The sequence below is a fragment of the Fusarium phalaenopsidis genome, assembly GCF_050370095.1.
Source record: "Fusarium phalaenopsidis strain FUZ10S chromosome Unknown contig_32332, whole genome shotgun sequence".
Taxonomy (NCBI): domain Eukaryota; kingdom Fungi; phylum Ascomycota; class Sordariomycetes; order Hypocreales; family Nectriaceae; genus Fusarium; species Fusarium phalaenopsidis.
In genome coordinates, this window is record NW_028145391.1 from 801,385 (window position 1) to 829,097 (window position 27,713).

Sequence of the window (27,713 nt, forward strand, 5' to 3'; positions counted from 1 at the left end):
GTCTTGTTTCTCTGGTTGGATCAACTCTTGAAACGTCACTTTCTCTTTGCATGTGCTTTCGGATTTTGCTCTAAACTTATTCTCTTCCCAGCCCTATGGGGGCTCAGGTCTGTTGGATGACGAGAGATTTCGCGGGCACTGTGATCGACATATATCCCTGACGGTCCGCGGAAGCTAAAAGGATAACTCTTGTCTTTTGTGTTTCTGTCGTTTCCTGTATCTACACATTGGTCTTCGCAATGGCGAAAGAGTTGCGAAAGGCAGAGTCCCCCGTCCCTGGGGACGTGGAACCCAGAGAAGAGGTCAGTATCCCATGCCAACCGTCTTGCCAACCCCTAACGACCGTAGACTCGAGAGGGCTTGATGCCTGGCTCTCACACGTCAAGCGACGTTGAGGATGTGTTTGAGAGAGACCTCAACGTCACCGAGGATGACCTGCTCGAAGCCAAAGAGGTCGCGGCCACGTTATCTCTCCAAGACGTCCGCAAAGTGAGACCACCTCGTTCTGCTTTGGCTGGTAAAGTGTGCTCACGACTTAGATGATGAATCAAGTTTACAAAATTTACGGCCGAGATCCAAACTTTCCCCTGGTCGTCATTGAAAAGATTGAAGCCTTCATAGGTACGTTGATCCATTATCACACGCCAGTTCATACTCATCCCTATCAGACAATGAAGACATCTTCAACAACCCGAACAAACACCAAAAAACAATACAGGAAATAAAGATCCAGGCAGCCCTCATAACAAACAACTCCCCCTACTCCGAAGTCCGCGCCGTCGTCGACAACCGCGATGACCCGTCCATGCCATGCTCTACCATCCGCGCCTGGTTCATGGGCCTCATCTTCTCAGCCGCCATCGCTTTCGTGAATGGCTTCTTTGAGATGCGCCAGCCGCCTATTGGCGTGTCCGCCATGGTACCGCAGCTACTTGCCTATCCGTTTGGAAAGTTTCTGGAAAAGACGCTGCCTGACGTTGGATTTACTGCCTTTGGCGTGAGGCATAGTCTTAATCCTGGACCTTTTAATAGAAAGGAGCATATGCTGATAACCATCATGGCGAGTATTTCTGTTGGAGCGCCGTACACGAATTACATCGCCTGGATACAGTATCTCCCCTTCTTCTTCAACCAGCCATGGGCCAACAGCATCGGATATCAGATCCTCCTTGGCTTGTCTGCCAACTTTATAGGTTATGGTCTTGCCGGCCTCTGCAGACGCTTCCTGGTCTATCCGTCATACTGCGTATGGCCATCAAGTCTCGCCATCGTCGCCTTGAACACTGCCTTCCATGGCGAGACCAACGCCCCCGTTATAGGACCTTTCAAGCGCATCTGGCACATGTCTCGCCTCAAGTTCTTCAGCATCGCCTCCGCCGCCATGTTTTGTTACTTCTGGCTCCCCAACTACGTCTTTGCCGGCTTGACCTGGTTCAGCTGGATGACGTGGATTGCCCCCAACAACCGCGACCTGGCCATCATCACGGGCGGATACACAGGACTCGGATTCAATCCATTCTCGACGTTGGACTGGAACGTGGCTACTACCATGGTCAATCCCCTCTTTATTCCCATCCACACAACTATGAACGTCCTTGCTGGAGCCTTGCTGAGCTTCTGCGTTCTTGTTGGCATGTACTATGGGAATGCCTACTCCATGGCCTACCTCCCCGTCAATTCGAACCGCGTCTTTGACCACTTTGGCGGGCTGTACAATGTCTCGTTCATCCTCAATCACCATGGACTATTCGACGCCGAAAAGTACGAGGCGTACTCTCCCGCCTTTCTCTCTGCCGGCAACTACATCATGTACCTGTTCTTTTTTGCAGTTTACGCGGCCGCTATCACGTATGGTGTTCTGTATCATCACCAGCATATCGCCATGGGCTTCCGAGATCTGATCAATAGCTTTCGTCCGTCCAAGAAGCAAGAAGTCGAGGCTGACCAGGTGCTCGACGTGCATAACCGCCTCATGAAGTCTTACCGCGAGGTTCCAGAGTGGTGGTTCATGATCTGCCTCGCGTTTGCTTTCATTGTCGGTATAGTTGCCATCACTCAGTGGCCTACCCATACCTCGCCAGCTGTGGTACCCTTCGGGGTGATCCTTACTCTCATATTTATCGTGCCTATTGGCATCATCAGTGCCACAACTGGTATCGAGGTGCCCCTGAATGTCCTATCCGAATTCCTTGGAGGCTCCTTTGTCGAAGGAAACGCCCTCTCACTGAGTCTCTTCAAGGCGTTTGGCTACACCACCTGTACTCATGCGATTCACTTTAGCGTCGACATGAAGATGGCTCACTACCTCAAGCTCCCGCCGCGGTTCACCTTCTGGGCGCAGATGGTCCCGACTCTTGTCTCGACCTTTGTATATGTCGGTATTCTTCAGTACCAGATGCACCTAGAGAACATCTGCACGCCGAATGCGCCGTACCGATTCACCTGTCCTAGTCTCAACAGCTTCTTCACGAGCGCCGTTCTCTGGGGGACCATCGGGCCCAGAAAGTTGTTTGGGCCCGGAGGACAATACGTCGAGACTCTGGTAGGCTTCCCGGTAGGTGTGCTTGTGGTGGTGATTTTCTGGTGGCTTGGAAAGAAGTATCCCAAGAACAGGATCATTCGGAGCACACACCCAGTCGTTCTCCTCAAGGGCGGACATGTCTGGGCACCGTATAACATTGGCTACCTCTTGCCTGCTGTGCCTATCGCCTGGTTCTCCTGGATGTACATCAAGAAGCGGTATCTCGGTCTTTGGGCCAAGGTGTGTATTCCTCTGTCTTGGCCAAATTGTCAAGCTAACTCTGGTAGTACAACTACATCCTGGCAGCCGCCTTTTCTGTTGGAATTGCCCTCTCAGCCCTCCTCACATTCTTTGCTCTTCAGTATAACGACATCAACCTTGACTGGTGGGGGAACAGGGTTCCGTTCCAGGGCTGTGATGGCACCAGTTCGTGTGTGCTAAAGTCATTATTACCGGGGGAGTATTTTGGCCCTCGAATTGGAGAGTTCCATTGATGATCTAGACATGTACAGATAAAAGTTATGGTGCGAACTTTTTACGAGAGAGCCATTTATCTCGAGCTTTAAGTCGTAAATCTTGCCTTGATATTCGCGGCTATGTTGTAGTAATGCTAAAGGACTGGAACCCAAACTATCTAAAGATCGAAGACATGATATAACTAAAGAAAAGTTGCCCGTCGTTGTCAAAACGAATATAATAATTCAAGTGGTATAAGTCTAAACGCCATGCCCAACCCCTGCAATAAATGAACTTGAAAACTCCCCTCCTCTAGTAATCGCACTCATTTCCAGGCGGACTGACACAATCCGGGTTGAAGCAATTGAGGTCATACCACAACCAAGACGTCTCATCGTTATCCGCCCTAGCCTGAGGAGCATCCAACAACTCGCAGAAGGGGTTGTTGATATCATCGTCCCAGTATCCGAACACGACCGCCTTGCAGCCTTCCGTCTCGGCGCAGCTCTGTCCGCACGACTCGACGCTGTCGCTGTCTCCGTAACCTAGAACCTTGGCCTTCTTTCCGTTGCGGTGACCTTCGTGGCCGCAGTCGGCTCCCTCAGGGGGGTTGTCATAGAGGGTGTAGCGGTAGCAGGATGGCGAGGTGGTGGCAGCTTCAGAGGTAGTGGAGGTCCTGGTGCTGGTAGAGGAAGTGGTACTTGTAAAAGAGGTCAAGGTTGAGGATTCGGCAGTGGAAGTCGAAGTGGATGTGCTGGTGGTTGAAGGCTCGGTTGTGGTAGTCGAGGCCTTGGAGGTTGTACTGGAGATGTCCGTAGTAGATGTGGTAGCCTCGGCTGAAGTGGTTGATGCCTCTGTGGTCGTGGTAGACACCATAGTAGATGTGTCTTCGGTTGTAGCAGAAGTGCTAGTCTCACACGAACTTGTAGAAATGGCTCCTGTTGTAGAGGTCACCTCTGTGCTAGTCGAAGTACCAGCTCCACTAGTTGCGGAAGAGATACCCGTGTTTGACGTCTCACCCGTGGTAGTAGAAATCTCTGTCGTTGAACCCTCGGTGGCAGTGCTAGTAGTGTGCTCAGAGGTGAAAGTTGTCTCAGTAGTAGATTGAGTTTCGGAGGTGGTACTCGGAGATTCGGTGGTTCCAGTAGTTGTAGTGGCTGTCGTAGTCTCCTTGGTGGCCTCACTTGAAACTGAAGTTTCCGCGGTGGTTGTAGACGAGGCTGTTTCACTCGTGCCGCTTGACAACTCAGTTGTCTCAGACTTTGTGGCAGTACTCGAGGTCTCACTAGTGGTTCCCGTCGTAGTAGTGGTGGTGGTTTCAGCCGTGAAGCTCGACTCAATTGTCTCAGAAGAAATCGTATCAATAATTGTAGTCGATGTATCCTCAGGGGTAGAGTAAGTGACAGTGTAAATGGTTGAATCTGAAGTTTCCGTGTTGGAGGATGTATTTTCAGTAGTGAGTGTTGAAGTCTCTGCGATAGAGGTACTTGTGGTATCCGTAGGGAGTGTTGAAGTATATGTGTTGATAGAGCTCGTTTCAGTAGTGAACGTCAAAGTCTCGGTAGTCTCCGAGCTTGTGATCTGGGTGATTGAAGTAGATGTACCCTCGGTCGTCTCGGAAGTGGCAGTATAGGTAGTGATGGAAGCCTCACTGGTAACAGTTGAAGCTTCACTCGTCTTGGAAGTAATGGTCTTCATTGTAGTGGGCTGTGTAGCCTCAGAAGTATAAGTGAAAGAAGAAGAAAAGGTAGATCCAGTGCTGGCTGAGGTCTCTTGGGAAGTGAAGGTTGAGCTCTGCTCAATGCTGGTTGAAGTCATGGACTTGAATGTTGTAGTGGTGTCTGAAACCACAATAGATGATGAATCTTTAGAAGAATGGGAAGAAGAAGTGGTTAATCTTGAAGGGATTGTGTATGTCGGTGCGATATAAGTTGGCACACTGTAAGTCGGAACATAGGTTGGTGATCTGGGACGACAAGGTCCTCCGCTAACACCAGAGACTGCAGCAGCAGTTAGAAGAAGAATGAATGACTTGTTCCAGGCCATTGTGAATGAATGGATGTGAACCTGCACAGAAAAAGAGAATGAAAGTGAAGATGCAGTTGAATCAATTGACTCCTCTCTGTCTACTCTCTATTGTACTTATACCATCTCTTCAAGCTCTTTTACAACACCTTCTAGAACAAGAAATCCACCGTTTTTTTCACTCTTGACCAAATCCGGCCTTTAACGGCCATGGGCGTTGGAGGCTTGACGTTGGAGGACCCAACGGCTTCCCACCCCTGACGCTAGAAGCCATCGCTAGACGCCACCAATCGTCCACAATGGCGTCAACAACCTCAACCGTCGCCAGCGATCCCCCTGGGCTTGTATCCTTGGGTCCACGTGGGAATAAGGGACTCTTTCTTTTCCCCAAGTTACGGTGTGAGGTCGATGACGGTCTCAAGAAGGGGATCCGCTGTCTTTCTTTGTCGAGGCGGAGGAAAAGCTGCTCGCCACAAGGTTCCAAAACAAGGCAGATCTCCTCCCTTTATCTGGAGTATGCCTCCACCGGGCGTCTATTCTTCAGATCGCATGATGTCCCCATCTGAGAGATTTATCATTTCTTAGTGTGCTGCTGACCCTTTTCGTCGCCCGCATCGAGACGAGATCGGGACTACGCATGCACGTCACTGTCAGCTCCGATGGGGGATCGGACCTTGCACGATTCAGACAGCTGTCAGCAGGGGCATGTAGTTTGTTGTGGCTCGTCGTGACGGACCGGGGGTTCCGGAGTCGTGGGAGACGTCGCTCGCTCGGACCTGCGGGATCTTGAGCATCCGAGGGAATGACGACAGATTCTTTGGTGTTTCTTGCGGGCTGCTGTTCTATTGTGGTATTCATGGAGCAAGAATATGTCAAAAGTCAGTTTCCACTGAAGTCGTCGAGAGCCAAGATGTGACTGTTAGATCAGGCCTCAAGAGGTTCGCCGGTCAGAGCCCAAACATCTAGGACAAAGCCAGTTGATTATTTGGTGCAGTTTGGTTATGATTTCATGATAGCGAACTGGCCTATGTGTATGTCTATTTAGCAGGGGCTATGGTGATTCATTTCTCGAGTAACACAGCAAGATGGATGACAATCAGGCTTGTATCAACATTTACTGTGTCACGACACTGGAGCTGAAAATTGGATAGAATATCGATTTAGATAGGCAGTTCATATCTCATTCATTCCGTTTAAATAGCCCTTGGCATGGCTGGCATCGGATTCGGTCTTCTCTTGGGCAATTCTTCTCTCTCCCACCCTAGACCGACACAAACACTATCACCAACAAGCCGCAAAGATGGCAGCTGAAGGCAATGGTTTCTGTAATTAGCTCGAGCTGTCAATTCCCGTATGAACGGAATGATTCACGGCGGTATTGCTGCCTAGTTAAATTGAGGAAGGCTGGGCAGTTGGACAGGTTTGCCTCGGTAAACCTCTTTGTTCCCTGAGAGGGGTTGTGACAATCACATCACCCAAGAACATTGACTCGGTTATTTCTCACCGATGCTACGCACAAGAGTCATGCCCCTACCTCACCTGATAACCTTAACTGTATTGCAGGGTCATTTGTTTGGTGTGAGGCACTCATTTCCTGAGTGGCTGCGGGTGTGATGGTTGAACCATATCGACCGTCTTGATCGGACAGACCCATGGAGAGAACGGCAGGACCGATATAGTCAAACACAAGCTTCTACTGTAATATTCGGCCCTTCCGAGCCTAGGTCTGGTTGCAGACCCTGCCAACTCAGCTTCAGAGCATCATCACATAGGCCAGGTTCTCACCCAACGACTAACAACTGAGACATCACAGCTTTGAACTACAGCGTTACCCCACATATGCATCCGGTCTGCTGGAATGGACAGGCCCGCATGCGATCAACAAGAAGGATTCATGATCATGAAGGCATCGTGAATCACGTCAAAGTGAAACCAACATCGTCTGCCTGGAGGGAGCCCGATCGAAACATCAAGACTCATGCGCTCCTCTCGATGAAACTTGATAATCTAAACTCACAGGGCGACGACCCGTGTTGGGGAGATTTCCGAGCAAGAGGGCTGATGTTCCTGCAATGACCGTGCCGCATAATGACGGTTTCAGATACGTGGGCATCCTTCCGTGGGGGGTTGTCCAACAGCAGTTGGTTGGTCGGATAATCATCCCATATAGTCGTCTAGCGGAAACGAAACTTTAAAGCATAGTGAAACCGTTTCGTCAGGGGCCAGTACGAAGAATAGAGTTGCGAGAGTCTTGGAAGCCATAGCATTGTGCCTGTAGCACAGGATCTTGATCCTACTTGGCGATGGAGAGAGCAACAGGCCACAGACAGAGTGGAAGGATTCACACGCCTTGTTTGAGAAAACTCTTCTCGATCATGGTTAGGGCTCGTAATTGTGTGTTTGGATCGGCATCTAGGGTTGATGAATAACCGAGACGTGCTTCATGTCTGATCACGATTATCCGCCGTCCGGCTCAACGAGGTAGTAATCGGCCGAGTAGGATAGACAGCAACCGCGGGGATCCATGGCTTGACAGACATTGTGGTGGCCCAAGCCGGTGGACCGTTGACGTACTGTTGTGCTCAGTGATGAGCAGGGTAAGGAGATAGACGGTCGATCACCTCGTGTCTGTGGAGGTTTGACGAGATTGATGCTTCTCTTGGGCTTCTCGGCGGTGTCAATCAGGCAACTCTAATTTCTCGAGATAAATCGCGCGGTAGGATCTTTTGCTCGGCGGACTCGACTCTGTCTATTCAGAGTCCATGGTTCGACCACCTTGTTGGATTCTGAAACTCGGGGTTGGTTTTAGATCAGGGGCCCATGGCGGGTCGGCGCACACTAGGGCGAGAAGAGAGACAGTGGCCGATCGAGTCTCGCACGATAAACATTGTCTGTCACTGTTGAATGCACTGTTGAGCGCCAAGGGCAGAGTTGAAATGGCGATTTGCAGAGTCCTGTCATGTTGTTGGCGGAGAAGAGAATGGTGGAGAGGTTGTGAAGATCTCGACAAAACAAACAAACGAGCTTCAGCATATCATCACGTCATGCACATCCAGGCTCAGACTGAGTGTGACAGAGTGAAACGCAGGATTGGTTCATGAGACTCATAGTGCGAAGCGGTGAAAGAGATTCTCGTAACAACAGACTCGGAGTGTAGCGAAAGCAGGTGAGGCCGAAATACGGGATAGCCAAGCAGAAGTAATAATTAGGTCCCTATCAGTCAGCAAAGATCTGAAATAGCCGGACGGAGAGTTTGCGCAAGTGCCAGGGCCTCAGCTCAGGGACCATCAAGCCTCTCCACGGCCCCTCGCATGAGTGAGGGACGGGAGGGCTCTTGATTCGAGAGCCCTGGCGCCGCGGCCACAGCCTGAAAGGCCAGACTCGCCCAGCGACTCAGAGATACCCATGACACACCCTCACACAGACCCTGACACGCATTTCCCCGAAAGACGCCAGGCCAGACGGCGGCATTGCCAAGTGCCTAACCAAGCTTGGCCAAGACCACAAGTAAAATTAGAAAAAACACACAATAAAGAAGTCTTGGGTGTGGCGGGTGGGCTCGGCCGGTCCATGACTGGAATGCGATGCCTCGTGATGGAGGCTCGTGTTTGCTTCTCCCTCTAGATCCTCAGATAGTATTTTTTTTCTCGCCTCCGAATCTCTCCTCGCCTCCGACAGAAATGGCCTCGTGGAGAACCTGCAGGAATGTCAGATCAGGGTGACGTCGGCTCTGTTCTGTGGAGACCACAGTGAAAGAAGGCCATGGGTTAACACGATGGATCAACAAGGACGCTTGGACGAAGCGGGAAGGATGGAGAAGGACAAAGGAGGAGAAACGGCTGAGAGATGGGGAAGACGGATGAGACTCGATTGCTTGCAAGTCAATTGTTGAACTCGGCCCCGACCGGGCCAGGGATTGTAGTCTCCTCTCCCGCATAATGACAGGCCCGCTCCATGATGCAGGGCATGCATCAGATCAAGTGCTCCCTCTGGATGCTGTGTACGGAGCACTGCGTATTGGCTGGTTGGTTGCACAGCAGTCAGCCGAGAGGTCGCATGGCGGTGGCAGTCTTGTTTGCAGTAGCCAAGCACCGTAAAAGAAGAGCTACCGTAATCAATGACCGACATCTCAGTTGAATGACCAAGCTGCTAGTGACATGCGCCAAGCTTGCTTATCTCGTGTTTGCTCTGGGCAAGTGACTTGGGTTTGCAGATGCTTCTCCACCGAAATGAGTGACTCTGCCGACCAACGTTGCTGCGCTGCCAGATACGATACGAGCAAAGGCACGAGATTCAGTGACAGACGATCTGATCACCCGGGATTCCTTGCCGGAGCGACTCCATCCTTCAGCGAGTCGGCGACGTTCGGCCGGCCCCCCCAACCAGACCCCTGGGACCTGAGAGGACAGTGCTGCATGAACGGGCGCCGTGTGAGCCTGTGGCAGCCTCTGACAGAGGGGGGAGCCTTCAGGGGTCTGCTGGACCTTGTCTGCGCCTCTCGTCTGGCACATGTTGACCTTTACCGAAAGCAGCCTGGTCCCATTTCCAGTAAAGCGCGTGCGAATGTGGACTCGTCGACTAAACGGCGGCCGAAAGGCTTCGTTTTCAGTCACGGTTGCTACGACGCCCGAACCTTTTGTCGTTGATCATCTCGTATTGGCCTCGGCACTGCTAGCCTCTACGACGACTTTTTCCGGCGTCGTTCTTGGGTAGACAGGCCGTGCGGGATGGTATCGTGGATCTTCAGGGACTGTACTGTAACCACGCGCCGTCAGCACAGATAAGGTAGGGAGCTGCGAAGGAGCTTCGTCATCAGGAGAGGGCCGCTTACAGAGACAGATGCTGGACAGTGGCAGCACAGTACGGTAGCAGTGCAGCAGCCCTGTCGCCTGTACGAAGTGGACGTCATGGGCATCCTCTCCCCACCAGTGTCATGGGGAGATCAGATCACGGTCGGGCTATCAGCCTATCGCGCACGTGCGGATTCGTAAAGTTCCGGGTGCCGAGCACCTTTGAGCACCTTTGTGGCAGTCGCCTCTGGGTGTAACGATGGTGACTGGTTGAACGATACGATAATTCATTCATTGGGTATCAGAGACAATTGAATTGGATCCGTGGTTGACTGTTGAATGTACCTGTTCAGGTCAATTCTGCGTGAGCCACTGTGGCTGGGCTTTCCCCTTCTGGCGGCCGCGTAATACAATGAATGTCTCTGTCTGCAGCATCGTCTGCTTCTGGACCATGGCTGGAACACGTCTCAGTGGTAGCGTCCACTGAGAAGCCGCTGGAACCGTCTTTCCTGCCCGCTCTCGTCCGCGGTAGGGGGCTCTTTCTTGGCCTGCGCCAGGGTGAGACCCCTAGACCATCTTGGCGTCGCCCCGGTCGCTCTTGCCCTTGACCGGACGGCTCCATGCTCCATCAGGGGTTGCCTCACAATGGAAGGAATCCACCGTGGGCAATCTTGACCCACCGGACCCGAAGCGCCTGCCCAAGCTGGTCCTGGAGGCGCCGATAGCAGATGGGCCCTGGCCCGTCTTCGTCTGCTGCAATAAAACACCACCATCTCCAGCTCCTCTTCGGACTGCCTCTCTTTCTTATTTGCCGTGGCCATATACTTATTCCCTATTAATCAACCTGCTTCCCGTTTCTCACGGAGCCCATTCTCCTCGTCTCTCGCTATATCACTTATATACAACTCCTACAAGCGGCGACACTCTCTCGAAGCCCTTGAGAAAAAGCACCTTGATTTCATACACCACAGACAACAAACAGCCTTACCTTTGAAAACCTGACACAGCTTTTGCACGACGCAATGTTCTCCAAGGCTCTTTCTACCGCCGCGGTGGTCCTCGCTGCCGCTGGCCTGGTCTCTGCCCAGACTTATACCGACTGCAACCCCCTCAAGAAGAGTATGTCCACCTGATGGGTGTTGTGGGATATCTGTGTGTTTCAACCTGCATCATTGCTAACTCGCGCCTAGCCTGCCCTGCCGACCCTGCCTTTGGCGACAACAAGGTCGACTGCGACTTCACAAAGGGTGAATGCGACGCCTTCCACGGCATGATTGGAACCAACCTCAAGTACGACGGCAAGGGTGCTTGGTTCGTTATCAACAAGGAGAGCGATGCTCCTACCATCCGAACAGACAACTACATCTTCTTTGGCCGAGTCGACGTCGTTGTCCAGGCCGCTCAGGGCCAGGGAGTTGTCACCAGCGCCGTCCTTCAGTCCGACGACCTCGACGAGATCGATTGGGAGTGGGTTGGTGGTGACAACGCCCAGGTCCAGTCCAACTACTTCAGCAAGGGTGATACCACCACCTACGACCGCGCCGTCTACCACCCCGTTGCTGCTCCTCTCACCTCGACTCACAAGTACTCTGTTGAGTGGACCTCGACCAAGATTGACTGGCTCATTGACGATGCCGTTGTCCGTACTCTGAACGCTGCCGACGCCAAGGGCGGATCTGCCTTCCCCCAGACCCCCATGCAGATCAAGCTCGGAACCTGGGTTGCTGGAGGCAAGGACAGCAACGCCGGAACCCGAGAGTGGGCTGGCGGTTACGTATGTCATGATCCTTCCCTGATATTGAAATATGCTGACAAGTGTAGACCGACTTTGACGATGCCCCCTTCAACGCCTACTACAAGAGCGTCACCATTGTCGACTACGCTGGAAAGGACGCCCCTGGCCAGAACGCTGGTGCCAAGGAGTACGTCTATGGTGACAACTCTGGTGACTGGACCAGCATCAAGGTGAAGAAGACCAGCTCCACCGACGACGACGACGAGAAGACCACCACCAAGGTCACCAAGACTAGCACCACTGCCGAGCCCACCAAGACCAAGACCGCCGAGACCACTTCCACCGAGGAGGAGACCAAGACCACCTCCAGCGAGACCAAGAAGGAGACCAAGACTTCCACCAAGGATGAGACCTCGACCAAGGAGGAGGAGACAACCACTGAGCAGGAGACCAAGACCTCTGAGGTCGCCACCACCTTCACCACTGCTGCTGCTACCTCCAAGGACGCCGGCGCCACTACCACCGAGGCCGGATCTGGCTCTGGCGGTGCCCAGGAGACCGGCTCTGCTACCGAGACTGGAGATGACGCTGCCCCCTCGGTCAGCACCGTTCCCGTCAACTCTGGTGCCCGATTGGCCGGCAGCGTTCTCGCTGCTGCTGGTCTCTTCGTGGCCCAGATCCTCATCTAAAACCCTTCACTTCTGGATGTACACTATCTTGTTCTGGGGTCGCAAAGCTTGTAGAGCTTGCAGACTACACGCAGAGAGCAGACCATTCTAATTAACTTATTCGAGTCGATCCTTACGCTCGCCAAGGCAACGCCCCCTTATCGCTCGAAGAGTTGTGGAATGGAAACAGGCGCAACACGCACGCACACAATTCAAAGAGGGCACTTGGCAGGCACAACACCTTTCAAAGATGCTGCGTTTTAATGGGCCTGCTCTCTAGTGGTCGTATCCCAAAGAGACAAGAATCTTGGCCTTATCTCGCCTTTGGGGTGCCGAGGCGCTAGGCATGGGGGATTACGATGTTTGGCACGGTGGTTTGAGGATATGATTGAGCACGGATTGGATGATTACATACATTTGGCATCTCGGATGCGGACGATTGATTTTGAGTTGTTTGATTTGGGTTAGAATTGTCGGATTTTACACAATGATGCATCGCGGATGCTTTTTTCGCACGATACCTTTTGATAGAATTACACATGACAGCGATTGCCTTTATCCGGAGTCCCTGGTCAGACCCTGTCGTGTCCCTGCCAAGTCCCTGCGCTGCTCATTTCATCCAGACTCCACGAGAGCCACGTCTCTGCAGGCCGGATAGAGGCACAGAGAGGGTCCTCATTTCCCTCCCATTCTGGCCAAGGCTCGTCAGTCTGGGCGATGAGGCGGCGCTAGAGAAGAGCTAGAAGATGCCGGGAACCGAACTTCGAGGGATACAAGGGCCGTTTTTGCCGTGAGGGGGAGCTTTATTGAAGGGGAACAAGAGTCAATAATTCGCTGACGCGTATCCATACTCCGGAGATAATACTGAGTTGGCCGTACATCAATAATCGCCCATAGTCTGTACGCAGGCCCTACCCAACACCAACAATACCTGTTGGCCCAAGGCTAGACTAATAAATCTGCCGTTCGTATTCGAGCCTTGGCCTCATCTGTAGCGGTCCTTGAGGGAAATGACGATGCTTCAAGACGCACCTCGTGGTTTTTTGCTCCCCCACGTCCTGACATCCTTGTCTCTCTAACTGGGGTACTCCGTAGACACAACCTGGTTGATTATGATTGACATATGAAACCGCATCGACTTATCGTCAGGCATTGAGGATCGCGAATGTTACTTGCATTCCTCTCTGTTGAATGACGTGACAGGCAAAGGAGAGATCCGATACTGCGGGGGATTTTGAGACACAGCCCTTGAATACTATCACAGCTTGGACATTGCCCCTCGTAGCGAATGTTTTTGCTTATCAGTTGCAATATTACTCCTTTGTTCGTTATCATCGCAAGTCAATTAGCGGCGCGTCAGCCTGCCAATGCAACGCGATTTACAGCGCTAAGGATGATCCTCCTTGCATGCCTCAACTCGTGAACGAGAAGGGATTTAATTTTCAATCTTTGTAGTATCGCAAGGGTTGATACTCCAGGGATCAATCCCCTTGTGGCTTGAGGCTCATGATGTTACTGCATCTGGTATGAATATTCAATTTTCTTACACATGGTTTACTTTTGTTAATAAACTGGAGGAGCCCTTGTTTTCAGGCAAGGACAAATCCTCAAGTCAATGAACCTAGCCAAATAGCGCCAAAGTCTTGCTGTGATTGTCTTCCGCAATTGATGTTACTACTTCGATCCCATGAGTGCCCAAGGGCCTCCAGGCCATACCTCACCCTAGTGTTATCTTTCTGGTAGTTGGTAGGTGGCATAGGGAGTCTTATTGCTGAGTCCTTATGATTGCACTGCCTGCTTCTAGGGCGGAAGTGAGGCGAGAATGATGTATCCATTCTCTTGAGAGCTTTGATCGGTCTATGGCCCATTGGGTACTCCTTGGAGGTCCTTGGGCACTCATGGGATATAGTTATTCGCCAAAGTGCCCAAGACCTCGCTCCAGTGTTAGGTCGTTAACAGTTAGCGCGGACTTGGGGGTGCATGACTGATAAGGCCTTATCACCTGGATACTTTGATCTGGGGTGACATAGAGTAGAACTGAAGGTATCATGATGAACGAAAGCTTTGATTGGTCTGGGCCCCTCATAGTGACCTGCTTGGAGGCTTAGGAGCACTGGTGATAGTTTCGTCTTGTACTGCTGATATGGATCCAATCCAGTCTATGTGGACGAGACTTCGTGACTGGTTAGTGGCTGGCTTGAGAGGCTTGCTGCCTTCGGTGAAGACTCATCCTTGACACTCACCAACACCATCACATTTGGCGACAACTACACAGCTATAGGGTTAAGATATTATATCAGGTCAACATTATATCCATATGGCCATTTGAAGCATCATCGAGACTGTCGCCGAGCCTTCAACTCCAAGCATGAACAATGTCGCCGCGACCGCCCTTCTTTCTTCTCCCCAACTCTCCACCCTGTCGCGTTCTTGATCGGTTCAGCGATTTACCTGACGATGTTGAAGTTGACGAGGATGAATCTGGCTGTATCCCCTTCTGGCCGCTACTGCGACACCTCCTCCGCGTCCCTATATCGTCGACCTCACAGCTTATAGACAGGATGCAGACCATTGCCATCAACGCAGGAACATGTCAAGACAATAACTTTGCCGCGCTGAAAGAGTTTGTGAGCACTCGAGGTGAGGACAAGTTCTTTAGCAGGATATGGCCGAAACTACGCAACATCGCCCTCGACCTTCCGACCTACTTCCCCAGCGGACAGCTTGAGCTTCTTCAACCAGGCCTTCCTCTACGTCTGAGCCGTGGCCAGGTTGCTTGTTTAGTCATACATCAGTTTCTATGCTCTGCTGTACCCCAAAGAGACGATGAGGGCTACCAGGACTTGGGCATCTGGTATTCGTCTGAGCAACGACATCCCGCAGCGGTAGAGATGTACCTCGAAGCACTCTTCACCTACTTTGAGCGCCTACCCGAAGCTTCTGATCTGCTTCAAGATCACAACAGCTTTACGGGAGGCACCGAAACCTGTGTCATATACGAGCTGTATCGGAAAGAGGACGAAGTGGCTCTGGAGGCGGCAAAGTTGGCACCAGTTCATGCCAGCTATCTTGACGCCCACACAACCGATATACACAACCCCAAATTCCAAGGAAAAGGAGGTGCTACCGTCGTCTCTGCAAACAAAGTAATTGGGTTCGGTCAGTCGGCGACGCAGGAAGAGATATTTGTCGGCATCGCACCGGAGAGTTATCCTGTCGTCCTGGTCGCGCCACACCTCGAAGATGACTCCGTCATTGTTGTGTCAGGTGCAAGAGCAATGTTGAGTGTCAAGGGCCAACGGAGGCAGATTGAATGGAGTCGTATTGGTGTGCCATCCCTGACTGGGGATGTCGAGCAGCCGGGCGGTCGATTCGTCTTCATGGATGCGTTGGAGATGGACATGCTTGAATCACCATCTGAAGGGTCTCTACCTGATCTGCACCCGGAGAACATCGACCGAGAGATCAAAAAGGCAACCGCAGGCTTCGAATCCTACCAAGGAGATACTGTCTTTACCGGACTCTGGGGCTGTGGTGCGTTCGGAGGCGACCCAGGGGTAAAACTGGCGGTTCTCTGGATTGCAGCGGCGGTGGCGGGAATTAGACTTCATATAATTCTTGGCCCTGGTGAACACGAGCTCGGAGTTGCATTCGAGAGGGTAGTCAAGGTCGGTGAGGGCTCATCTGCAAAGATGATGAGGGACACGTTGTTGAAGGCTCCGGAGAAACTGCGAAGGGAAGGGATCCTGGAGTGGATTGAACAAGCGGTGTCAGGGACTCCATGACACTTGGCGTTGTATTTCCAAGACCTGAGTTTGAGGCTGTGTATCTTGGCCGGCACTTGATATCATGTTGACTTGTCATGAGGATCCAGAGTGAGCGCGTTTTCATCCACAACCCCCTGGATAATGTCGTTTGTTGGCAAAGTCTGTCTTCCTGGAATATTGGATTGGAGGAGAAACGTCAGGATTCTCCAATTGCATTTGTCATGACCTTGGCAGGCGGCATGTTGAGTCAGGGTCAACTTTGAGATGTCGTTGAAGCTGTCCAGGGGCTAGGTAGGAAATGGACTCATTCCTGGCACAGCCACCAGGGCGGTTAAGAAATCTTCAGATATTCAACGAATTAGAGGCATGTATTACTTTTACTGTAGTTACCACTAGTTTGAGCAACAGTGTTGAATGCGTGGCTGTAGAAAATACGCAGTTTCTTCCTCCTAGTATCTCCCAACAGCCTTCAAACAGCATGACACCCAAACCTTCCATTGCAAATACAGGGTAATCTACCCTCTCATGACATGAAATCTTTGTATTCCAAACATCAATTAAACTGGGATATACAGAAACACGCTCCAAAATGGAAGCCAAGACAAGAACCAAATTTCCGAAAGGAAGACTCAACCCGCTTACAAGTCAACACCGACCCTTCCAGAAACCATGATCCTCCTCACTTGGCAAGAGGTCGAACTTACTTGGCAGAGTCCAACTTACTTGGCATCCTCAGATTGACATCCGACTTAGCCGTCTTGACGTTGCCTCGAAGGCGGCTGTGCCATGTTTTAATGGGGACTGCTTGCGCGTTTGTCAGATGACAGGGTATACCTGCGACAGGGGGGAAGTTGTTGACAGTCCCAGCATGGCGGGTGGTATCCCTGTAGACGACGGGAACTGGGGGACTCTCGGAATGGGTTCGAGAGTTTGGTTTGAAGTACGTGTAACTTTCAATTGGAATTGAGTAGAGAAAAAGACAGCAATGAGGCTTGCGTCGGCCTAAAGTTTACTTGACAGACCTACCCAGGATTGTCCATACTGGTCTCCAGTCTACAGCAGGAGAAAGCATGTTCACCGTCAGGGACTGACTAGTACCTGAGCTAGCCAAACCACTTCACTAGCCATCATACACCTCAATCACGATAGGCCAGCTACCACTTTAAGCTTCTCTGCATTACGCTTTTAACCTTTTCTCTAGGCGCTCATTTCTATCTTTGAGCTTATTACTCTATCTTGAGGCGATTTCTGTCCAACTATTCAATCACTGCTCGAGTGTCTGTCATTTCAGCACAAAAGGGGCATCGTGCCTCACCGTCGCTTCACCGTACCTACATGTCATCCTTGTCCGCCAAGCCGGATGGAGCCGTCTGGACCGTGATAGGGCAGATTAAAGGGAAGGTACATGTTGCGTGATGATGGCTTCAGTGTTCGCAAGTAAGATGTGATAAGCTGTCGTTTCACTTGCACCGTCATATTCAACCTCTTGATGTATTGTAGACAGGCTGTATTGTAGATGTCGTGGTCAACAGAATCAACAAACTGTCGATCCGATCACCCATTTCCGACTACTACCGTAGATCTCCCACTCTTCCGTCGTCGAAACCACAAGGCCTACATCTGGTCAGTCCCCCCCGGGCCCTGCACCCCGATTAGGACAGAACACCTCCGAAGGGAGCTCCGGGCACCCCACTTTTCCTCGGGGCGCCTCCGTTTCATGTCCCCCCGGCTTCCACACAGACATCAGTTCCCCATCGTCATCGGAGAATTGTCCCATTCGTGCGACTTTGTTTCTGTTCCTTGTTTGCCATGCGACTTGACGTCCTTGTTCATTAGAGGTGGAGTCTTTACGGCAATAACGGCATCTGGTCCAAGACCTGTGATGGCTTCAAGTATAAAGGAAGACCGGATGGCATCTGGAAACCAACTTCTCTTGTCTTTGTTCCTCATTCCAAGCTTTTTCTACCTCATTCTCTCGTTTGTTATTCGTTCGTTACTGTCTGGACTGGTTCCGACTTCCACTCTTTGAAAACTACCAAAAATACACCTCACCTTTCAACCAATTTCAAGTATATATAAACCGTCAAGATGAAGTTCCTCGGCCTTCTCAGCCTCGTCGCGCTCGTCAGCGCCGTTCCCACCCCCACCATCAAGGATGAGGCCGGCAACGTCCTCGCCAAGCGTGCCTCCATCACTGAGAGCTGCAACATCGGTTATGCCACTCAGAACGGCGGTACCACTGGTGGAAACGGCGGCTCTGTGACCACCGTCTCCTCCCTTGCCCAGTTCAGCGCTGCCGCTGAGTCCACTGGCAAGAAGGTCATCTACGTCAAGGGCACCATCTCTGGCGCTGCCAAGATCCGCGTCAAGTCTGACAAGACCATTGTCGGTGCTGCCGGTGCCACCCTCGACGGTGTCGGTCTGTACATCAACAAGCAGTCCAACGTCATTGTCCGCAACCTTGCCATCAAGAACGTCAAGGCCAGCAGCGGTGACGCCATCGGCATTCAGGCCTCCAAGAACGTCTGGGTCGACCACTGCGACCTCTCCTCCAACAAGAACAACGGCAAGGACTTCTATGATGGTCTCCTCGACATCACCCACGCCTCCGACTTCATCACCGTCTCCAACACCTTCCTCCACGACCACTACAAGGCCTCGCTTGTCGGCCACTCTGACAGCAACTCCAAGGAGGACACTGGCAAGCTCCACGTCACCTACGCCAACAACTACTGGTACAACGTCAACTCGCGTGCCCCCTCTGTCCGATTCGGCACCGTCCACATCTTCAACAACTACTACCTTGACATTGGTGCCACTGGTGTCAACTCTCGCATGGGTGCCAACGTCCTTGTTGAGTCCACCACCTTCGAGAACGCCAAGACTGCCCTCACCTCCGTCGACTCCAAGACCACTGGCAAGATCACCGCCAAGGACGTCTCCCTGGGTGGTGCTGCTTCCAACGCTCCCGCTGGCTCCATGTCCAGCAAGGACATCCCCTACAAGTACACTCTTGTCGGCAGCGGCAAGGCCAAGAGCGCCGTCTACGGCACTGCTGGCCAGACCCTCAAGCTCTAAGCGACCAACCATTAGCCCATGCCGATGGAATGGCTATAGTTTTAATGAGGCCTGTCTCACTTTGTAGTGTACATATTTACTTGATAGCTCAACTTATTGGTTGAACTTGTCTATAATAGAAAGCATTGGCCGAACATGGTTCTGTTATCGTGATGTATTGTATGCATGTAGGATAAGGCTGTCAGTCTAGGGATGGTATCAACTTCCGCCTCTGATCAATCCTGGCTACTCCACCACTCGTTCGTTGTCTCTTCAGGCGATATTGCACCAATTATCTGGCACTGGCTCTGAGTCCTTTCCAGTGACGCCGACATCATTCCATGCCTTCTTGACCTTCTTCGCAGCAGACTCTCCGTAAAGATCCTTGGCAGAGTCGACTGTAACATCGGCAAACTGCTTGAACGTGCACTTGGAAGGGACCTTGCCAGACTTCATCGCCTCCCACCAGATCTTGCCTGCCTTCTCCCAAGAGTATCCGCCAAATGCGACTGAGGCAAGGTGGAAGGCCTTGTTGGGAATCCCAGAGAAAATGTGGACTCCACCATTGTCCTCAAACATCGTCTTGAAGTACTTCATGTGAGCAACCTGTGGATCTTTGCCCTGTATACTGTTAGTTATTACCGGAGAATTCGCCTGTAAACCTACAAAACGTGGATCATCGTAGGCGGTTCCGGGCGCCTTCATGCTCCTCAAAGCCGTGCCTTTGACCCCGGGAAGAATGCAGTCTTCACCAACGAGCCAGTCCGCCGCATCTGACTTTTCGTCTTGAACCTTTTGCTTGACCATGATGCCAAAGACATCAGAAATGTGCTCATTCAGAGCACCAGACTGACCGTAGTAGTCAAGAGGGCTGGTGTGTTCCGTGACTGCGTGGGTTAGCTCGTGTCCGATGACATCGATGCACCCAGTGAAGTTGTTGAGAAATTCGTCGCCGTCCCCAAAGACCATCTGCAGCTTCTCGGGATCCCAGACTGCGCCGTTAGCAAGGAAGCGAGTGATTATAGATCTGACTTACAGGCGTTTTCGTAGCGCTTTCCAAAATGAACAGTGCTGATAATATCCATGTTCTTGTTGTCGATGGAAAGCCACTTGAAATATTTCTTGTAGAACTCCAAGACGATACCCACATTGTCGTACGCCTCGTTGACAGCCTTATCCTTGGTCTTTGCCTGCCCTTCAGAGCGAACAAGCTTCCCTGGAAGGTCACTCTCGTCATTGCTATTCTGGGCGTCATGGATGGCGCGGTATGGGGCGTCTTTGGGAGAGTCCTTGTCCTTGTCTGCGTCTGCTGCAGCACCGAGAGACTGATCCGGCGATTCACCTGCAAGGAGTTGAATAAAGAAGTATGGAAAATCACTAGTTGACTCACCCTGCTGAGAGGCTTGGACTCTTCCGAGAATCTGTTGGAGATGGTTCAGGTCTCGCCTGGCACGGGTGCGAGTGCTTTCATCAACCTGATCTGACTCAGAAATATGGCGAAGCAAGGCGTCAGGGATGATGTGCTGAGGCTGAAAGTTGACGGGGCGACCGCTTTGATAGCCACGAGGAGTCGTCAAGGCGGCGAGACGCTCCTTTCGCAGACTAGTGATTCTGTCATGAGCTGCGAGCGAGGCCTGGGCTGCTTTGCGAATGTGTTCTGGGTTGCTTTGGCTGTCGGCGATGCCACGCAAAAGATGAGGGGGAACTATGTAGCAACGGCAAGGCATGGTGAAGTTGATTGATGTGAAACGGGAGTTGAATAGAGTAATGCAAGTGAACTAGTATTTTCAGGGGCAGTGATGATATAGATAGGGACGATGCTGAGAATCTAACAATGAAGTAGATGGAGAGCAGTATAAAGAGGAAGAGATCAGTCTAGAGAGTTAGGAGATCCTTTTAATTCCTTCCACTCAGATAACATCGAGGCAACTTGGGAAGGTATCAAGGAGGAGGAAGGCCCTGACGTTGATGGCGAGGCGAGGAAAGACATGGTCACAAGGGAAGAGCAGCGCCTTGTCTCTTGTCAGTATTACAGTTGGTTCTACTGAACCTTGGAACGGGTTTCAAGACGGATTACATCGCTTACTCCGAGATGTGAAGTCCGAGTCGAGATCCATGATGATCGGGTGGTGATACTGGCCATCCTAGCACCACGTGTATCATTCGCTTCTCGAACGTTGCATGCTTCCACAGAAGCTCACCAGCCTCTTGCGTTCTGTTGCCTTGATTTTTCCATTGCGTCAAGGAAGGAGCCCTTGGGGCCCTTTTGCATGCTGCGAACTCCCACCACCACAGGAATTCAGGGGAAATGACCAACCTGAGGTGATGCAGCTCCTGATCAGAGCCGTAGTGTATGATAAAAATGGATCATTAAACACCCCGACGAACCCTCTGTATGAAGGCTTTGTTCTGTCGAGTGATGGCAAAAGCTGGCGATGACAGGTGTTGATGTTGATGGGAAGCTCCTGCCCAGATCTCCCACCTTTTGCTCATTGCCACATCTGGAGGAAGGCACAGTCTCCCTCCAATCCAAGCGAGCAAGGCAGGCATATACCATTAAGATGGACATCATCCGAGTCATCGACTCCTGCAAGCTGCATCACTATCCATCGTCATCGCCATCACCATTCAAGGCTCACGATGGCGAGTCAAGCCCAGCCAAACCTCACACCGTCCTCCTCAGCCGAGGCTCAACAACCTCAACCAACAGCATCACAAGGGTCACACGAGATCCAGCTGCGCTACAAGTTGGCACCCTCGACATTCAAGACGCTCTGTACCATCCAAAGTCACCCCACTCGCTCAGACATTCTCAAGAAGGCTTGCTTTGCGACCGAATTTCGTTCGTTTCCGATCAAAAGAGGCGAGACTGCTTTTTGTAGAGCCATCAACGACACCACCGGTATTCCCTACCCGATCTCCGAGAACATCTCTCAGCCATGGCACAAAGTTTTCCTTCTCGTTCAATTGAATATGTCAAGAGCACCTTGGCCCAACAAGCTCTCTGGACCAGCTCGGAAAGAGCTCAATCAGGAACTTCGCCGTATGTACTCAGCTCTTGACAGCGTGCTGAGATGCCTTGTGGATATACTGGGAGAACGTAGCGACGGAAAGGGGGTACGAACAGCTCTCGACGTGTTGAGGAGTGTCAAGGCCAACGTCTGGGAAGGGAGCGACAACGAGCTGTTGCAGGTTGAGGGCATTGGTGCCGTGAAAAAAGAACGACTTGTGAAGGCTGGCATCAAAAGCATCAGAAAGCTGGCCAAGCTCGAGTTTTACCACATTGAGCGCCTTCTCAGCCGGAATCCGCCCTTTGGCCAAACAATGCTGCACCAACTGGCGAGGTTTCCTGTCCTTACGCTGGACTTTGAGATTGTCAGCCAATACAACCTTTCAGCAAAATCATCGGGCGAGTCTGGTCAAGGCTGTGCTGAGCAACAAACTGACAAACCGCTTTGGATTGCTCGAGCCATCCTTGGCTTCACAAACAAGGAGACACCAATCTGGAACAGCAGCACACCATGGCTATCGCTAGTGGTGGAGGGGAAAGATGGACGACTTGTCTGGTTCTGGCGAGGCAGTGCAAAACGGCTTGTGGAGAGTAAGGAAATGATTATCGGGCTGGCCGCGGAGAAGGGCGAAGAACTCAAGATTGTGTTGGCATGTGAGGAAATTGTCGGGACCATGATACAGATGAAAGTTGCGGTGTGAGTGAGTAATCTATGGATGGTAACATGTCAGGACATGTTGACGGCAAATGGATTCTCATGAGATTGCTTTCTTTGTTATCTAGTCCGGCATTCTCGAGAGTTCTCACAAGACCATTGTTGAGTGAGGCACTAATATATCAGGTCCGACACTAACAATTGTCCACATTAAGACAATGCAGACTGCTTTGGCGTTGCGTTTGGCAAGGCAGATTTGGGTCGTCAATGCGAGAGAGGCAAGTCGAGGCACGTGTATCACTGATTAACTAACAACAAGGCAGCCTACTCGAGACCCCAGGGATCGCCTCTGCACAGCACAGTTTCCCGACCGCTTGACTCTTGAGCGTCTGGACCAAGTCGGCCGACTTAGCTGCAGAACAAAGCCCCGGCACCTTGCAGACTGTTGTCCAGCGATATATCACGCAGAACCTCATTGGAAGACGGCTGGTCAGCCAGGCCCAATGAAGCCTGTTCTGCCCTGCGCGAGCTTCTTTCCAGTCTGGGATAGCACCCAGCCTGAGAGGGTACTTGATCCAATCTCAGGTGTGCTCAGACAACCAGCCCGTCGTTGTAGGGCAGAGAATAAGGGTGGGCTGGTGGAGACAAGCACTCAAGCTCTCATCATCGTTGGTGGCCAGATCCAAATTTGGAACCCCGACCCTTGTCACTAAGAAGTTTAATCTCAACGTTGTTGGCGGCGGTTTCACACTCAGCCTTTTCATGCACTTATACCCCGGTCAACAAGTCGCAAATGCCTCTTGAGCAAACAAGCCAGCCTTGCTGCATCATGGCTGCACCGCGGCCCAATCACCAAGTGGCGAAATGCTCGAGAATCCTACACCTGCGAGGTACAAGCCTGTGGATGGACGGCTCTAGACTGCTAGACCTGGGGTCTTGTGCCGTGTGACCGACAACAAGAGTCAACGCGCGAAGATCATCCTCGTCCTTCCTCTCTTGTCGATCGGCCAGGCTAGAGATATTGGATCAATGCAGGGATTCCTACAGCTGAACCCCAGTCGACCAACCCGAGCAAAACGAAGTTTCGTCCGTCAGCGCTGGGGCACGATGACCCGGAGCTTGTTTGATTTCGAGCGGGGTGAGGTTAAGCCGTCTGACACTTGATCTCGAGCCCAATTTGGCCCAGGAACAGCGCATCCTGGCCGTCCGTTGTTCAACAAGTTTTCGTTTTGAAGTTGTGGCCCTAACAAGTTGTTCAAGGAGAACCCGCCAGCTCGCGTGGCAAACGAAACCATAGCAGCCTAATAGGCAATCATGAGAGAAGACGCAGCTTGAATTAGTGGGCGATCGACTGCCTTAGCGCGGGAAGTGTACCCGCAGGAAGCCATCACGAAGCCATCTCCTACTTTGACCCTTGAGATATTGCATGGCGCCACAAGATGCATGAGCACCCCGGGCTAGGCTGAAGCCAACCGGCCTCTGACTCGACGGAAGGCTTTTCGGGTCGTGCCCACGACACGGCACATCAAGCGCAGCTGTTTTGGTGCAGAGTTAGCCTGGAGTCCTGCTCCAGGATCTTATAAGAGGTGAACTTGTCCCACGTACTTGAGCTGGTACTTGGCCTTTACGCTCAAAGAAACCTCCAAGCCCCTTTCTCTGAACGCCACCGAGATTCTATTTTCTCTTGTATTCACCATGTTGCGATCAACTCTCCTCGTCTCCCTTTCTGGCCTCGCAGCTGCAGCCGGCAACTACAACTTCAACACCCACCAAGCCCACCAAAAGGGCCTTCTCATCCCTGGCGCCGGTTCCCAAGCCCTTACTTTCAGTCTCACTGGAACTTGCACTGGTAGCCAGAAATCATGCGGAGACGCCTGCATCGAATCGGGGGGGCAGTGTTGCAGCCCCAGCCTCGGCACCTACTGTGAAGACGGGACCTACTGTACTGCTAGCGGTTGCTGCCCTGATGGAGAGATCTGCTCGGGAACACCAAGCGGCTGCGCAAAGGGCAAGGAACTCTGTGGCCAGTATTGCATGCCCGAAGGAAAGGTTTGCTGCGGCACCGGCTACTGTAACGAAGGCCAGACCTGCAGCCTAGGAGAGTGTACTACTGGCTCTGGAAGCTCTGGCGGAAGCTCTGGAGGTTCCGGTGGTGGCTCTTCCGGTGGTGGCTCTTCTGGTGGTTCTAGCGGTCCCAACTGCTACAGCTTCCAGGAGGAGTGCGACGATGGCTGCATGCCCAAGGGAAGCGTCTGCTGTGGTGGTGGAAAGTACTGCTTCTCCGGAGAGACCTGCCTGAGCGACGGTACTTGCAGATATGGCTCGAGCTCCGGCGGTAGCGGTGGTGGAAGCAGCGGTGGTAGCAGCGGAGGCTCCGACGACGACGATGACGATAACAGCGGCAGCGGCAGCGGAGGCGGTAGCAGCAGTGACGATGACGATGACGACGCTACCATTACTCAACCTTCTCTGACCGAACCTACCTTTTCTTCTCCCTCCTTCACTGAGCCATCTATCGACCCCGTCCCCACGATCGGAGAAGAGCCCACGATTTCATCCCGTCCTCTTCCCACTGGACCAAGGTCTGGTGGCCCCGACGACGACGACGATAGTGATAGCAGCAGCAGCAGCAGCAGCAGCAGCAGCAACAACGGCGGCGGCGGCGGCAGTAACGCTGGTGCCATCAATGTGCCCAGCTTCCTCGTTGGTCTCGTCGCCTTGGTTCCCCTTTTGCTGTAAACGACATATACATACGGAGTAGGCACGTTGAGGGGACTTGTGCCATTATTATCGGAAACATGAAACGGCCTCGATGGAATATCCTGGGGAGAAACATGGATGGAAATAATGAAGCGATATAACGTGGGATCGTGGTATTAGCCCAGCCAGTATCGATGTGTTTTAACATACCACAGTATCTTTTGAATACTAAATACCCTTGAACGAACCCCTGAACTTTGTACGAGTGAACCATCTGTCGTGACAAGTTGGATAGGTACATGAGGCTGAAGTTCGACTTAATGTAGGCTGTCTCGTGGCTTGGTTCCTGCGTCAAGCTGCGAGTGATGCCTCTTGGCTTGCGCTATCGAACATGTATCTCAGCCACCTTGACCCCATTTGTCAACGAACCTGACACCTCGTATACCGGCGATTCAAAGATGATTCAAAGATGTGACCTGTCGTGAGATGTGAAGTCTTAGTGTTAATACCTTGCGAGACCATCCATTGCCCCATCCCTTTGTTGCAGCTGTTGTCAGTCTGTGAGAGTTGAACCCCCCTAGATCTGCGCTCACATGTATCTGCGACTATGTTAATAGGATAGTACGCATGATACTCGGATGGACTTCTGAGCCAAGATATTGGTGAGTCGTGAATATTTCAATTCATTGTTGACCTCCCTGTTTCAACAACAGGTGAGATACAGCCGGGATCAGGCCTACTATCGAGCCTACTCCCTCCTTTTTTGCCATACGCTTTGAGCGAAAAAGAAAAAAACCATATAGTACACGTTGGCGCGCTCCCCCGTCCCCCCCTTGGCTCTAGAGTAATGATAGACCCCCTCACGAGATCCCTATAAGTACATCCGCTAAACGCCGCTATTCATGGTTATTGTGGGTTGTGTTTGTGTCTGATAGTTGAGTGGGTGTGATTTCATGCGGTTCCTCCGTGAATGTGGTGATAGATTTGGAGTGTCTGGCTGCTTTATTTCTTGCCAGCCGCCTGGTTGAAGCCCTCAAGGACTGTCTCCTTGATATCGGGCTTCTCGTCGTGAGAGGTCTCGGACTCGTCCGCCTCTGAGGACTCCTGCTTGGGTCCGACGAGGGACTTGGCCATGGAGCGTGCCTGAGCATCGCCCACCTTGCCGTAAACGCTGAGACCCGTGGCGATCATGCCGCCGATATCGCCGACGTTGCCGGGAACAACAACAGCAGTGCTCTCGCGAGCAAGCTTGCCAAAGGCGTCGACGTACTTCTCAGCAACGCTCAGGCTGACTGCAGCCTGGGCACCAGCCTCACCCTTGAGGATGCTCTTCGCGACAGCGTCGATACCCTGAGCAGTGGCATGTGCCTTGAGACGGATGGCCTCGGCCTCACCATCTGCCTCGTTGATGCGCTCCGCCCGCAAAGCCTCGGACGCCAGGATGACGCTCTGCTTCTTACCCTCGGCAATGTTGATGGCACTCTGACGCTGACCCTCGGAGTCGAGAATCTCGGCGCGCTTGGAACGCTCGGCGGTGACCTGTCGGTGCATGGCCTCGACGACGGCGGCGGGGGCGTGGATGTCCCGGATCTCGTAACGCAGACAGGTCACGCCCCAGGCTTCGGCGGCGTCGTTGATGGCGGCTGTGATGTTGGTGTTGAGGGCAGCACGCTCCTTGAGGACGTGGTCGAGGGTCAGTTGACCGATCTCGGATCGCATGGTCGTTTGGGCGAGCTGAGAGATGGCGTATTCGGCATCTTCGACACCGTAGCTGCAGAGGGGCAGAGAATGTCAGCTTATTGCCTCTCATGGTACAATTCGTCCTCAATGGCTGTCATAGTCGACAGCCGTCGAGCTCAAGAGAACCAACTCACCTCGCCTTGTACGCATCAAAGACACGAGTAAACAAAACACCATCCAGCTCCAGAGTAACGTTGTCTGCGGTAATGGCACTCTGGCTAGGAATCTCAATGGCAACTTCCTTGAGGCTCTTGACGTAGGCGATGCGGTCGATAAAGGGCACGAGGATGGCCAGACCGGGGTCGAGGATGCGGTTGAACTTGCCCATGCGCTCGACGATCCACGCCGTCTGCTGGGGGACGAACCGCACAATCGTGTTGGCCGGCAGCCGGGGCTTGGAGAAGTAGGACGGCAGGACGGGGGAGCCGAAGCCGGCGGGGAGGAGGGCGCGGGAGGTGGTGCTCAAGGGCCGGCGGCGCGCTGAGAGGGACCGGGCCGTGACGGTGGCGGCGGTTGCTGTTAAGAGGAGACGCGGCTGCGGTGCCCGGAGGACCGCCCGCGTTACGGACATGGCCATGATTGCGGTTGG

The 27,713-nt window shown here is 52.4% G+C and overlaps 9 protein-coding genes across 9 annotated transcripts; 6 read left to right on the plus strand and 3 right to left on the minus strand.

Annotated features, from left to right (window-relative positions):
• Positions 1–239: 239 nt before the first annotated feature.
• LRP88_13249 (OPT oligopeptide transporter protein-domain-containing protein) lies at positions 240–3,015 on the plus strand (the record flags this gene model as incomplete). Its single annotated transcript, XM_083249624.1, has 5 exons — positions 240–302; positions 358–489; positions 540–621; positions 669–2,761; positions 2,809–3,015. The coding sequence occupies 5 exons, from the start codon at positions 240–242 to the stop codon at positions 3,013–3,015; spliced, it is 2,577 nt and encodes an 858-aa protein (XP_083093958.1).
• Positions 3,016–3,289: 274 nt separating this feature from the next.
• Positions 3,290–4,675, minus strand: LRP88_13250 (uncharacterized protein; the record flags this gene model as incomplete). The annotated part of the gene is made up of 1 exon (XM_083249625.1): positions 3,290–4,675. One exon carries the CDS (start codon positions 4,673–4,675, stop codon positions 3,290–3,292), a length of 1,386 nt encoding a protein of 461 aa, XP_083093959.1.
• Positions 4,676–10,814: 6,139 nt separating this feature from the next.
• Positions 10,815–12,216, plus strand: LRP88_13251 (concanavalin A-like lectin/glucanase domain-containing protein; the record flags this gene model as incomplete). Its single annotated transcript, XM_083249626.1, has 3 exons — positions 10,815–10,911; positions 10,983–11,566; positions 11,614–12,216. The coding sequence occupies 3 exons, from the start codon at positions 10,815–10,817 to the stop codon at positions 12,214–12,216; spliced, it is 1,284 nt and encodes a 427-aa protein (XP_083093960.1).
• Positions 12,217–14,570: 2,354 nt separating this feature from the next.
• LRP88_13252 (uncharacterized protein) lies at positions 14,571–15,980 on the plus strand (the record flags this gene model as incomplete). The annotated part of the gene is made up of 1 exon (XM_083249627.1): positions 14,571–15,980. One exon carries the CDS (start codon positions 14,571–14,573, stop codon positions 15,978–15,980), a length of 1,410 nt encoding a protein of 469 aa, XP_083093961.1.
• A 2,070-nt stretch (positions 15,981–18,050) lies between these two features.
• Positions 18,051–19,040, plus strand: LRP88_13253 (pectin lyase fold/virulence factor; the record flags this gene model as incomplete). The annotated part of the gene is made up of 1 exon (XM_083249628.1): positions 18,051–19,040. One exon carries the CDS (start codon positions 18,051–18,053, stop codon positions 19,038–19,040), a length of 990 nt encoding a protein of 329 aa, XP_083093962.1.
• Positions 19,041–19,292: 252 nt separating this feature from the next.
• On the minus strand, positions 19,293–20,746 carry LRP88_13254 (M4 family metallopeptidase; the record flags this gene model as incomplete). The annotated part of the gene is made up of 4 exons (XM_083249629.1): positions 19,293–19,633; positions 19,691–19,906; positions 20,056–20,361; positions 20,410–20,746. 4 exons carry the CDS (start codon positions 20,744–20,746, stop codon positions 19,293–19,295), a joined length of 1,200 nt encoding a protein of 399 aa, XP_083093963.1.
• A 1,246-nt stretch (positions 20,747–21,992) lies between these two features.
• On the plus strand, positions 21,993–22,730 carry LRP88_13255 (Sec63 Brl domain-containing protein; the record flags this gene model as incomplete). Its single annotated transcript, XM_083249630.1, has 1 exon — positions 21,993–22,730. One exon carries the CDS (start codon positions 21,993–21,995, stop codon positions 22,728–22,730), a length of 738 nt encoding a protein of 245 aa, XP_083093964.1.
• Positions 22,731–24,379: 1,649 nt separating this feature from the next.
• On the plus strand, positions 24,380–25,423 carry LRP88_13256 (uncharacterized protein; the record flags this gene model as incomplete). The annotated part of the gene is made up of 1 exon (XM_083249631.1): positions 24,380–25,423. One exon carries the CDS (start codon positions 24,380–24,382, stop codon positions 25,421–25,423), a length of 1,044 nt encoding a protein of 347 aa, XP_083093965.1.
• A 963-nt stretch (positions 25,424–26,386) lies between these two features.
• Positions 26,387–27,701, minus strand: LRP88_13257 (SPFH domain-containing protein; the record flags this gene model as incomplete). Its single annotated transcript, XM_083249632.1, has 2 exons — positions 26,387–27,155; positions 27,259–27,701. The coding sequence occupies 2 exons, from the start codon at positions 27,699–27,701 to the stop codon at positions 26,387–26,389; spliced, it is 1,212 nt and encodes a 403-aa protein (XP_083093966.1).
• Positions 27,702–27,713: the final 12 nt, after the last annotated feature.